At 35.7% G+C, this 12295-nt stretch overlaps 1 protein-coding gene across 18 annotated transcripts in view; it reads right to left on the bottom strand.

Moving 5' to 3' along the window:
* The window catches only part of CPSF73-II (cleavage and polyadenylation specificity factor 73 kDa subunit-II), a 56341-nt gene extending 45490 nt beyond the window's left edge, over positions 1-10851 (bottom strand). For 13 of the 18 annotated variants that reach the window (XR_016054436.1, XR_016054437.1, XR_016054434.1 and 10 more), the window contains exons 1-7: positions 10572-10775; positions 10291-10468; positions 10110-10182; positions 7232-7349; positions 5723-5796; positions 1927-2063; positions 924-987 (exon numbers count right to left, since the gene is read on the bottom strand). Coding sequence is in view for 8 of the 18 variants with exons in the window: in XM_006828407.3 (XP_006828470.2) it covers positions 924-987; positions 1927-2063; positions 5723-5796; positions 7232-7349; positions 10110-10182; positions 10291-10468; positions 10572-10596 (669 nt within the window). In the remaining 10 variants the exon portion in view is untranslated. Of the gene's footprint in view, positions 1-923; positions 988-1926; positions 2064-5722; positions 5797-7231; positions 7350-10109; positions 10183-10290; positions 10469-10571 lie in introns of those variants that run through there. The other 5 variants (XM_088865143.1, XM_088865144.1, XM_088865142.1 and 2 more) reach the window with 5 other exon arrangements.
* Positions 10852-12295: the final 1444 nt, after the last annotated feature.

Here is a 12295-nt window from a genome sequence, read left to right as displayed (position 1 = left end):
CCTTATACCATAGAAGTAAGGTACACCTCAAAAATCCAGTAGAAAAGAGTGTTCCAAGGTTGGAAAACCTTCCAATTGATCATATTGAACTTGAGATGTATGGATACAAAGAAGAAAAAGAATTTCGAGTCCTAAAAATTGTGCATGTTGTAACAAGATTTTTGGACCATCTATTTTCAATATTGTCAAGTGTTTATAGATCTTCTCGATCTACAGCATTTGTAGAATTTTCAATTTCATAATTAAGGTTGAACATAGGTTTTCAAGCCATCATAAAGCTTCTGACATCTAATTTCACCTTCGGCAAAATTAGAGGTGCACCTTACTTCCACAGTATAAAGCGGGCACCTTATACAAACTTCATCCATATCTCTCTATATATATAGAGAGAGATAGAGAATGAAGGAGAAACACACACACACGAACACACACACACACATACACACACACACACACACATATACGCACACACACATCCATCGATTATAGGAAATTAGTAGATATCAAGTTTGAATTGTCTAAAGATTCAAGGAAAGTATACAAAGAGACCATTTACTTTTAGTACAAGGAGGTGACAATCACTCTTGTCCATTAAATTTTAAATCATGTGGTGGTAAGTGTGTCATTGACTAGACTCAAAATTCAAATAAAAAATTCTCAAACTTTGTGAGGCACCCCAAGCTTCCAGTTTCACATCTAATGGCTAGGAATAATTGCGACCTACTTGTAACAATGATAAATGGTCTCATAGCATTCAATCCCAAGATTCAATTCAATGTCACATAAGCATTTAATATTTTGAGCAGCAATGGCAAATGACGGACTTCATGAAAATCAATATCAATATAATCACAATAATTAAGATACCTAAACAAGTGAAACTAGTCAAGCAAAAAAAATGACCACGTATCAAGGATACGTACAGCTGTAAGAAAATCCCTTTCACGAGCAAGCTTTGATTCTCGTACAGAATTCGCATACGTGGATCTGGAAGAAAGAATGGGATAAGTTCTGACAAAACAAAAATTTCAACTAAAATGCAATAAAATTCATTTGAAGTCCAAAAATACAACAAAGTTCTACAGCACTAGATTGACCATTGGTATGGCCGACAATGCTAACATTGAACACAATAAATGGTAAAACTAGACTTCTTGATTTGGCAAAAAAAATCAAATTAAGAACGAAAAAATCAAATTAAGAACGATGCGATCCATCAAAACTTCCTGAGCAAGATGGATGTGGAATTCTTGTCCAATTCACATGCCCATTATTTGTGATGAGAGGCGCCTTTGACAAACAAAGAATGCAACTTGGTATGGTATTTAGCTCTCAAGTGGATTGATTAAATCACATATATTAAGGAGGGAGTCTCTGGAGGGTTGAATTAGGAAAGAGCAGTTATTCGTAAGGGGCGGAATGCAAAACCTGGATGGAAGTGGTATAGAAACCAAACCTTCCCAAGAAACCCAAGAAGTTAAGGAATACAGCGGCTAGGAGTCCTCCATATCTACTTTATAACTTCTGTGTACTAATGATTGATAAAGATTATGCAAGTCAAACAAAAATTTCAGAGATAGAAAGAGAGTACGAAGTCATTTAGATACAAAATATAAAAGTAAACTACAATACAAAAGGAACTATTGTGGAGAAAGACCCTAACTATTTTTTATTACTTAGGTAAGTTATATGTTCATAATAAAATAAGGGGTTTCACAAACTTATGTGCATCCGACATGTCACGTGAGTTTATAGGACTTCATACAATTATATCTTTTTGAAATTTCATCAATTGGATTTTTTTGGGAATTTGGTTGATTTCTAGTATAAGACCCATTGCCACTGCAAATGCTGGCAATAAGTCGATCATTAAAATTGTTGCTAAAACTAAGAACACATTAGTAAACCGGTCGCAACCTCACTTACTCTGTTATAAGGAGATCCACATATAAACGGTCTATTTGAGCTGCTCCTAGGTGTCTATCAGGAGTCATATTGTAGTCCCCTGTGTAAACAACAGTACAACTACCAACCTTTGCATAGAACATTGCCGCTCCTATAACCTATTTTCATATAGCACCCAGGAAGAAACATAGAAGCTGATGAAAACCCACTCGAGGGCAAGGAATAACATTTCTTCAATGGAATCATAAAATTGATGATATTATGCTCATGATTGGACTTCAATGACATGCACATGTAGGGTGACTCACAAGAAACTTCCGTGATAAAAGCACGCCAGACACAGGAAGTACATTCTATAGTTGATGAATAAATATCATTTCTACTAATATCATTCTTCTAATCAAGAGCAAACTTATGGGATCAAATGAAAGAAAACAAACCACTTCAATGAACATAAACGGAATCTAGTTTCTGCAGTACTAATTGGCATGATATGCAGTAATATCGAAGACAGGTCGGTCTAAGTATCAAGTTGCATACAAGATAGTTTATTAGAAAGAGAAGAAGTGAATCAGTATCATTTCAATAAACAACCACAATCAGACTAGGTCCGCTATGACAAATAATATCAAGTTATCAACTATTATATGGCACAGTCTATGAATTACACAAAAACAAAATACATGCATCAGCCCCCATGCAGGTCAATCGTCCACCAAAATTAAATCCAAAACCCTATAAAGTTCTGCCAAAAAGACACTCGACACTCTAACCCAGCTACTGGCTGGACATCTTAAGCAGACACCACTTAACAAACACCAACCCCATGGCCTACAAAAGATGACATCTGCAAGATCCCAGATGAAAAAAACCCCAATCACCACCCTCTATCACCCATCATACCCTCCTCCAAAAACCAGCTGTTTTCTAATGTATAGTTGGACATGTGATTAGGAATGTCTTTGCCTTATGTACCTCTGAAATTCATCATTACATGCTTTTGATGAACGATAAACCAAAAGGCCTTTAAAAGAAACAGTGTCAAAAATGTATAGTCAACAGAGCATTAAAAATATGTCTTGCAGTGAAAACAAGTGCAAATATGTGCGCTTCTAGAGTCCAACTGGAAGTTTCAAGCTGATTGGGACAAAAACATTTACTTGCATTTCAAGGTTCTGCCTCCCCGTCAATGGAAAAAAGACAACATTTCAAATAAAGTAATTATGAAAGTAACCAAACTTTAGTTAAGCATCATAATCAATACACAATACACATTATACCCTTGCGGTTTCAAGAAACCTAACATGCAAAAATATGACGATTATTCAAAAAAGCATTTTAGATCATTCTCTTCAAATATCTTTTAGTTTCTTTAAGAATGCCATATTTCCTTAATCATTGGTCTGCAGTTGTATTAAAACAAAGCCACATCTTTCACAATGACAAAATACTAGATATATATTTATGAACATGTTTCTTTAATAATGATAGAAACATATAGATAGATATAACGATCCATACTGTCATCATGATACCATGGTCATAGGGGTGATCGTCAACCAATCAGTGTGTGTTGGATAGTGGTGGAAGAAAAGTGGGATAAATGAAATGTTTGGTGGAACCCACTCACCCAACCTATCAATAAGACGGTGATAACACTGATTGCAATGTTAAAAAATTTGGCCGCCGGGCAGCATAGGTGGCTATCAAAAAAAAGGCCTGATATACGCCTAGGCGGGCACCTTAGGAAGACGTGCTCCTAGGTGCCTGCCTAGACGAGCTCAAGGCGGGCGCCTAGGCAGTCAAGGCAGGTGCCTAGTGCCCACTTGTAAAAAAAAAAAAAAGTAAAGCCCCTTTAAAAAAATTTTAAAAAAATAGCTAAGCCCTATAAAATGGTAAAGGCCCTTCTCTCTCTAGCTCACAGGCCCATGTGCTCACTTTTTACATATAAGAAGAACCAAAAAAAGACGATGGCCCCCAAGTGTTCGATGCGAAGCCTCTCTCTCTCTCTCTCTCAAACACATATTTGCCCATATGCTCTCTCATTATATACAAAGAAAAAGAAGAAGATGACCTCCACGAGATCTCTCTCTCTCTCTCTCTCTCTCTCTCTCTCTCTCTCTCTCTCATATTTGCTGTCTTTATACATATGAAGAACAAACAAAAGAATGAGGGGCCTCTTTCGCACACACACAAATGCGTATGGTTTTTTTCTCTCTAATTCTACACATAAGAAAAAAAATAGGACCTCAAGTGTTTGTTGCAAGACCTCGCACCCTCACCCTCTCTCTCTCTCTCTCTCTCTCTCTCTCTCTCTCTCTCTTTCAGGCCTACCCATGTATTTGGACGGCCACTAGGGGTGGACACAATGAGGCAGGTGACCTGACCCTAAAAACTAGGGCCTGGGCAACAAAATATGGCCTGGGGGCCGGGTCTGGGCTAAGGCAAGAGAGGCCCCCCGCCCTGCCTTTTTTTTATATATATATTTTTTCCTTTGGTTTTCTTTAGTTCTATCCGGCTTTGATAAGGCCAGGCCCGGACCTCAGCTGACCCTTAGGAGAACAGGGACGGGGTAGGTCCAAGGCTGGCCCGACCCATTGCCAACCCTAGAAGCCGCCCAGCCACCTAGACGGTCCGGACCCTTAGCTATGCGGTTGTCTCCGCCTTTTTGAACATTTGATGACCAAGTTATTATGCTTGATTATATAGATTTTTTCTTTGCTAATGTATATGTTTGGTCATTCATCATATTTATGAATATTTAGAGTCTTTAATTCCATATCTCGGTCAAACCAAAACCACAACATATATATGTCGAAACTTCGTTATTCTTACCAGTGTACACGTAAACTTCTCTTTATATATATATATATATATATATATATAGATAACAAAACATACATCTGAGAGAAAAGAAAGCCATTGGTTCTTGGACAACTCCTAACAAAGAAATCATGGCTTATTGGGTTCTCATTCTAAGAAGTTATTTTGCAATTCCGTTTTTCTCAAGGCTTCTAGGATTTTGTTAGCTTATATAATTTGTAATCATATGCCATGTTAACTAATACAAACTCAATACATTAAATTTATTTAGAAAATAAAGTTTGATTGGAAGCAATTGAAAAGTTAACAAGAAATTTCTCTTTATTTATCTCTTGTCTTTTGTCCACTTTTTCCCCCTTTTTTCTTTTGAATTTTGTATGTTTCCCTATTTTCTTCAACTTTCCTTTCTCTTTTTATCTTAAAAATAACCAACTTGTCAGAGGAATTCAATTACAAAAGTCGTTAAGTACTAAATCTGAATTACTCATCAGCTGCTCCAACTCACTACCATAACATAACTCACTACTTCCAACAGATTAGATCCTTCTAGATCACACAGGATGACTAACTAAGCCACTTCGTGCAATCCCCCTAAAACAACTATTGTTGCTGGCTTTTTAAATCTTTCATAAACATACCAAGAACATGCAATACATTTACCTCAGTGTATCAAGTATTCATTTTAATACTCCCTAGACACAACTCCATCATTCTGCTACACTAGACAGTAAAACAAATCTTTACCAGGAAGCTGATAAAGGGAGAGGCAATTCACCTCTTCTAAAAGTAAATATACGAAAGTTTTTTTGGCCATGTGAAGAATGAAATTGTAGAAACATATCAAAGAAGCAAACCGAATCTCTTAAATAATAAATAACTCTCCGAACACAGTAACTCACAAAAACATATAATACTTCTCGAAACTCATGAAAAAACAAAAGGCACAAGGTCATAATTTGTAAGTCTATATGCAAAATAAATCGTTAGAGCTTACATGCCCTGCATAGTAGGCACGGATTTCAAGGTCCTTATCAACTTGCACTGTCTGCTTCAAGTCTACTGCTGTAACTGTAATGCAACAACAGAAAGAAGCACCATTGTGGTTCAAACAATATAACGCAACACAAAACACCCCTGAAATCGGAAAGATTTACCCATGACTTCTTGTCATATCCGTATAAATTACATGCAAAGTCCAAATTGTATGCAAGAGGAATTACATTCCCATAATGTATGTGTAGCCACAAGTCACAATATAATGGACTTTCTCTTCATGGAAAAGCGTTGGGCTTGGGCAGATACATTATTTGTAAATATTAGATCTGATTGGTTGATAATGGGTAAAGTTAAGAGCATCTTTTCCCTGAGGATTAAGAAATTGATACGAACTCGCAACTACCAACTGATCTAGAGAGTTATAGGTATTCCATGAGTCTATGCCAGCGAAAACCACTAATCAGCCTCTTAGAAGGGTATACTATTAAGAAAGCTATTCATTAACACAAGTTTGCTCCAAAAGTAGCAAAAGATTGTTTTCTTTTCCATGTCCTCTCCTTCACAGTATTGATTTGATGGATGATGCTGCATGCAATGTGAATTTATGAGCAGTACAAAATGGCGACTTAATATGAAAATTTCGGGCAAGTTGACATTCTTCTGGCATACAACCCACCAAATTAGTATCTGCATCAAAAGAATTGTATGAAAGCATATTTAAAAAGAGAACCCAAAAAATGAAATTAATAAAACACCTTTGAATGGTGAGAACACATGATCCCAAACACCACTATATGAAAAAAGGATTCCAAGTTGAGGCATAATGATGCACAATCACTTTACAGTTTATACATAATCCGATGCAGAGTTACTTCAAGGTTATTCACATTCGAATAGCATTATTTGGCCCAGTTTGAATGACCTAACAACTCCAGGAACGAACAAGGTTATTTAGAAGCATGTGAAAAAAAGGAATTATGTTCATAGAGTTGTGGGCATTTTAGCAGCATTTTCTTAGATAGAGGCCCCCACTAATGACTATAGGAGCAAACAAAGCTATGACCTTTCTCATTCCTGAATGGTTGGAGAGAACAGAGTTATTCCTTAATAAATGATCTATTCAATGGATCATTTGAAACCTTAAATATTTGGCTTTTAGCACCTAAATATTGACAGAAAGAAGATTTGCCACAGGAAACAACATGAATATTAAATTGAAAGTTATACTTCATCAACAAAGAGCAACTCATGGCTAAACGTTTTAATGTCCATATCCTGGAAACCCAAAATTTAGAGACTATTGTGGTTAGAACTTAAGTTTTTCCTTTTTTTTCTTTGTCTCTTTGAAACATTAGATCTATATGTTTATGATATCTTACTTAAGGCCTTCTAAAAACCTATCATAAGTAACAGGTGCAAAAAACTCTTAAGAACACACAATTATCGAAAAAAAGGAACAATAAAAATTAGTAAACACAGAAGTTGACTTTGGGATACTAGCTCGTACCTTTCTTCATACAGCCTTGTATTTGTTGTGCGGTAAACTGTTCTTTCTCTCCTCTTCGGTCCACCATAACTTTTCGATAATCCTCCAGCATTAGAGGGGCCAGAGCCTTGGTTGGATACTATATCAACATCCCAAAGGGGAAAAATTTTGAAAAACCAAAGGACAAGTTTAATTAACATAAAATTCAAGATTTTAATAATGTGTAAAATAACTAATATTTTCTATAATTAATCTTCATATAGCCAAGGAAGCAAAAATAAAGACCATGAGCAAAAAAAAAAAGGCATCCACTCAATATCGATAGTATTCAAGTTCAATGAGAAAATGTATCAATGAACGGGGATACCACTGCATGAAAGAAGTGTAAGTATAACCTTCTTGCAATACATAAAAAAAGAACCAAAGAGAGCTTTAGAAATAACATGTTTCTTTTCCCTTTTTTTTCTTTTTTTTGAGAAGTGATTGACTAAAATTTATCTTGACAAGAAAACAAATTGCAGATGAGACTGGGACTTGAACCCGCCTCCTTTAGAAATAACATATTCATAGCAAAGTTGTAGGTACTGCTCCTAAGTCGAAGGGGTTAAAAGAAATTTTGCCAAGGCACATAGGATTAAAAGAAATTCATGTAATATCTCACTGAAGAGGATGCAGAGTGCTCAGCAAACATGGAAGTTCGAATTGGAATGTCATGTAGTTATGACATAAGATGAAACATCAAAGACAATGGAAAATCCGTTGCAAACTTGGAGAGAGGGGAGGAGATCTATCAGAAATCGCATGTGTTAATGTGTAGCGAGAGAGAGAGAGAGAGAGAGAGAGAGAGAGATCTATTAAAATCAAATGTTGCAGTGACACTTAACTTACATCATATCTTCGTTGCTACATGAGGGCCTAAGCCTAAGTACGACTAAGGATTTTTTAATGTAGACAGGAAAAACTTATAAGGTTGCTTGTTGGGTAGGGTACCATTACCTTCCTGGGTTATTAAGATGATGGTCAACTGCTCATAAAGTCATTGTAAATAGACCACTCTCTCCAGCTTTAAAAATACAACTACACCTCAAAACCCATTAACATGGACAATAACGTGCCTTTGATCCACTCATAGCCTCAAACGTATCATCATCCAAAGCAACCCTTATTAATAGGATTCAATTATAATAATAAAAAGTGGCTACATTCCCCTCGTCATTTGCAAAACAAGTATCCCGTAATATATCTATCAAATTGGAGAATCGACAAAAATCAATATTTTAAAACACGACCCAAGCTCGAAACTCGCCCCCTGGGTGAGCCGAGTGACTCTAGCGAGTTTGAGTCAAGTCCCTCGCTTGAGCCTCCCAAAGAGGCAAAAGAATCAAAAAGAAAAGGGAATAGGGCAAAAATGGAAAAACAAAAGAAATGATTATATAAAAGATTTAAATTGTAAAAAAAAATTCAAATTATAGAAAAATAGAAACCTGGTTGAATATCACTTTATCAAAATTCAAGAAAAATGAGAAAGACTAGCAAAACCATAAAAAATAAACACATTATACATAATTAATAATAAATCAATTACAATTGATTTATAGAAAGACTGAATCAATTATAAATTAATTTTAATTAGTGGCAAATACAAAATCCCTAGTGGGGGGTTTCCGGACATAGCAGCCTATTGAGTCCAAGTGGCATGGGAGAGTTCAAGTTGTGTATTTATTATATAATCACCTGAGATCTTTTTCACCGATAAAGAAGAGTCACAGTTTCTTCACTAAGAAGGTTTGTATAATTATATTATGGTCCACCACTTTTTATATGAACCAACAACATACTAGAGGAACTAATATAGTGTAAAATAGAAGTACACCATCCCTTCTACACAATTACCTTAACCTCTCCCCTCTCTCCTTACATGCCCTTTCTTTTCTTGTTTTCTTTTCCTGGTTTACTTTTAAGTTTTTGCCTTCCATATGTGTCTCTACAGCTCCACTTAGTTGAACTAGATGTGCAGGTGATCATGTTATTAAGTATCACTATTAGGTAAAAATTTCTAATCTTAGGGCCTGCAAGGATAACGAGGGACTGCAGGGGTTGAAAGAGAGCTTAGGGATTGTCAGAGCAGCATTGTTATAATATAGCTAGGCCCCTTGGAAACATGTGACTCACCCAAGGCAGAGGCAAGAGCCCTCCGTACAGACATAGGTAGGACTAGGTGCTTGAAATGGAAGAAGGCAGTCATTGAGAGGATCTGATTGATGTTACGGGTTAGCTGCCAAAAAATTGCAGCTCCATGATGAATATGCCAATTTTTTGAGGAATGTTTGCACTGACCAGCAACTTAGAGATTACTTTCCAAAACTGTTGGAGGGAGTGCAGAGAAGTTGTGAACCTTTTGGGCTAGAAATGAGGTTCAAAAAGTTACCTGGATGGTATCTCATTTCAAATTTAATGTCTTTTCATAGACTCAACTTTGTAAATTTCTTATACTTGTAATTTCATTTTTTTTAATTCAATGAAGACATGATAATTCATCAAAAATAAATACATGATGTGATGTTATAAGCAAAAAATAAAAGTGCCACCCCACATATCAGAGTAATCCCACTCAAATCCTGGACAGACTTGCCAAATGTTCACCTGGATCGGGTCTACAAAGGTTGAAGGTTGAGATTCAGCATTCAATATCATAGATAAATAGAAAGAGCAACTAGTTCTCTTGATTCTAAAGAGCAATGTTATAACAAGTAATAAATAATAACGATTGCTCACAGAGCATATAAAATTGTACAATAGCATGAATTCTGCACATAAAGATAGATGCTTAAGTATATGTAATGATGGAAATCATTCAAGGAACCAGATATACAAGCAGTGAAACCCAAAATGCACTTACAGTCATGTATATGGGACCCTGATACCCCAGAACCTCCGTAAAGTAGGGAAGCGCACCTATATGGTCCAAGTGACTGAAAAATAAACAATATCTAGTAAATGATCCAAAACATGTTTAATCCATTCTAATAAACATGAATTTCTAACTAGAACTGAAATCAATCAAGAGAAACCATGCTTACAAGTGAGTTATGATAATACAAGTAATCGCCGTGTCGAAGTCATTTGAACCTGGTATCAATGAGAAATTAGGGTAGCGTCGACGATCCTGATAACCCATATGCATTCCGCAGTCGAACATAATTCTCTTTCCACCCGTTGTAACAACAACGCAGCTCTTGCCCACCTCTTGTCCAGCTCCTGAATCCATTTTCCAGAAATTTTCCAGCCATTTTTGCATGAGGTGAGATTAAAAGAGAAATCTAAGAGACTGGGATTCTGACAATAATTTATAATGGCTTACCTAGAACCAGGCATTCGATTGTCATTGTCTCTCTGCAACTTGATCACTCAGAAACCTTAGGCGGCCTAGGGCTCTCTATTCAATTTTTCAGCCCGCCAAACCTTTTATCTAGAAAACATATCGTCGTCATTGCCCTCCATTTTTGCAAATTTGTCAGGTGTGCCCTACATAATACATCTACAGGCTGGTAATTTTAACATGGGTAAGTTTTTGATGAGTCCATTGACTGTGTATTTATACGATCCCTCCTTCCAAAATTTATGCTAGGGATAGATTTTGGATGTAAAATTTTTGAGGTTGAGAATTTCAACTATATTGAGCATGAAATTGAAAAAAATTAATAAATTGTAAAAAAAATAATAATTTTTATCTATTCTAAATGCGGTTTTGTGGAGCTACCATTTTTTAACATAAAAAGTTTATAAAAGGTTGCAACCTTAAAATGTAGAAATAAAGATGCATCTCAAAAATTCATCAAAAAAAGTTGTTTTAATGTTGAAAACCTTCTAATTGATCATCTTGATATCCAGGTGTACGAATATAAAAAAAATAAAACTAAGCCCCCATAAATAATGCATCTTGCGACGTATTATCTAGACCGTGCATTATCAAGATTTTCGTATGTTTATATATCTATTTGACTCTAACTACTTTTCAAAATTTAAAATTTTATAATCAGAGATGAAAATAGATTTTTAGATAATCTTAACAATTTTTTACTCCAAAAGTACATTTAATAATAAAATTTGGAAGTGCATCTTAATTGGAATGTTTAAGGTTGCAACTTTATACAAACCACACCCTTTTTTTGACATCCTTCAAGTGGATGATTCATGTGTTTGGGGGACGCAGCTATTAAACTGCATCCCCAAATGTATGAAATACTCTTCCACGATGCATTTGGGGGACGCAGCTGTGGAAATGCATCCCCAAACCTATAACATATTCTTCCATTTAACAATAGATAAGGTTTTGATGAGCCCGCTAACTCATCCATTTACGCGAGTCCTTCCAAATCCAATCTTCGAGATGGATTTTGGATCCAAAAATTTAGGGTTTTGGAATCTCTACTATGGCCAACATGAATATAAAGAAGAAAATAAATGTTAAACTAATTTTGATGTAGTTTTAGTGCTGTCCATTTTAGGTTTTCGTGAGGAACATTTCCATTATATGTATATCTCGGTAACTTTGAAGCTCATTGTGTTGAGTATCACGAAGGGAGGGGAACTTTGTTTTTCCAATATTATATAGCAGGAATAATATGATGAAAACTATTTGTCGTCGCTGGTTGAGCATAACCCCCTGCATTCGCTTAGTTGGGGACCCAATGCACTTTCTAGTCACCTGTAAATTTAAGGGAAAGTTACCTCATTCCCCCCATGTGAAAAGTAATCCACATTAAAGCCATTTTAAGGGAAAATGCATATATTCCACTGTGTAATTATAATTCCACATAAACTTTCCATATTGAAGCCCCCAAGGGAAAAATACATATACTACACTATGTAATTATAATCCCAAATAAGCCTTCAAATCCTTATAAAGCACCCACTAAATTAAAAGAAAATGATATTTAACTCCCCACTGTGTCTGTTTTATTGTTCAGGTTATAATATTTATTATTTTTTAATTCTTTTAATAAGACATTCACCTAAGGCCTAGAAAAGTTCCCCCCTTTGTTTCTCTAATTTCCTCACCTGTGAATTTATTCCTCCCTCCCT

Source organism: Amborella trichopoda, chromosome 4, assembly GCF_054954075.1.
Source record: "Amborella trichopoda isolate Santa Cruz 75 chromosome 4, AtrichopodaSantaCruz75HAP2 v2.0, whole genome shotgun sequence".
NCBI lineage: Eukaryota > Viridiplantae > Streptophyta > Magnoliopsida > Amborellales > Amborellaceae > Amborella > Amborella trichopoda.
This window is presented reverse-complemented; position numbering and strand designations above follow the sequence as displayed.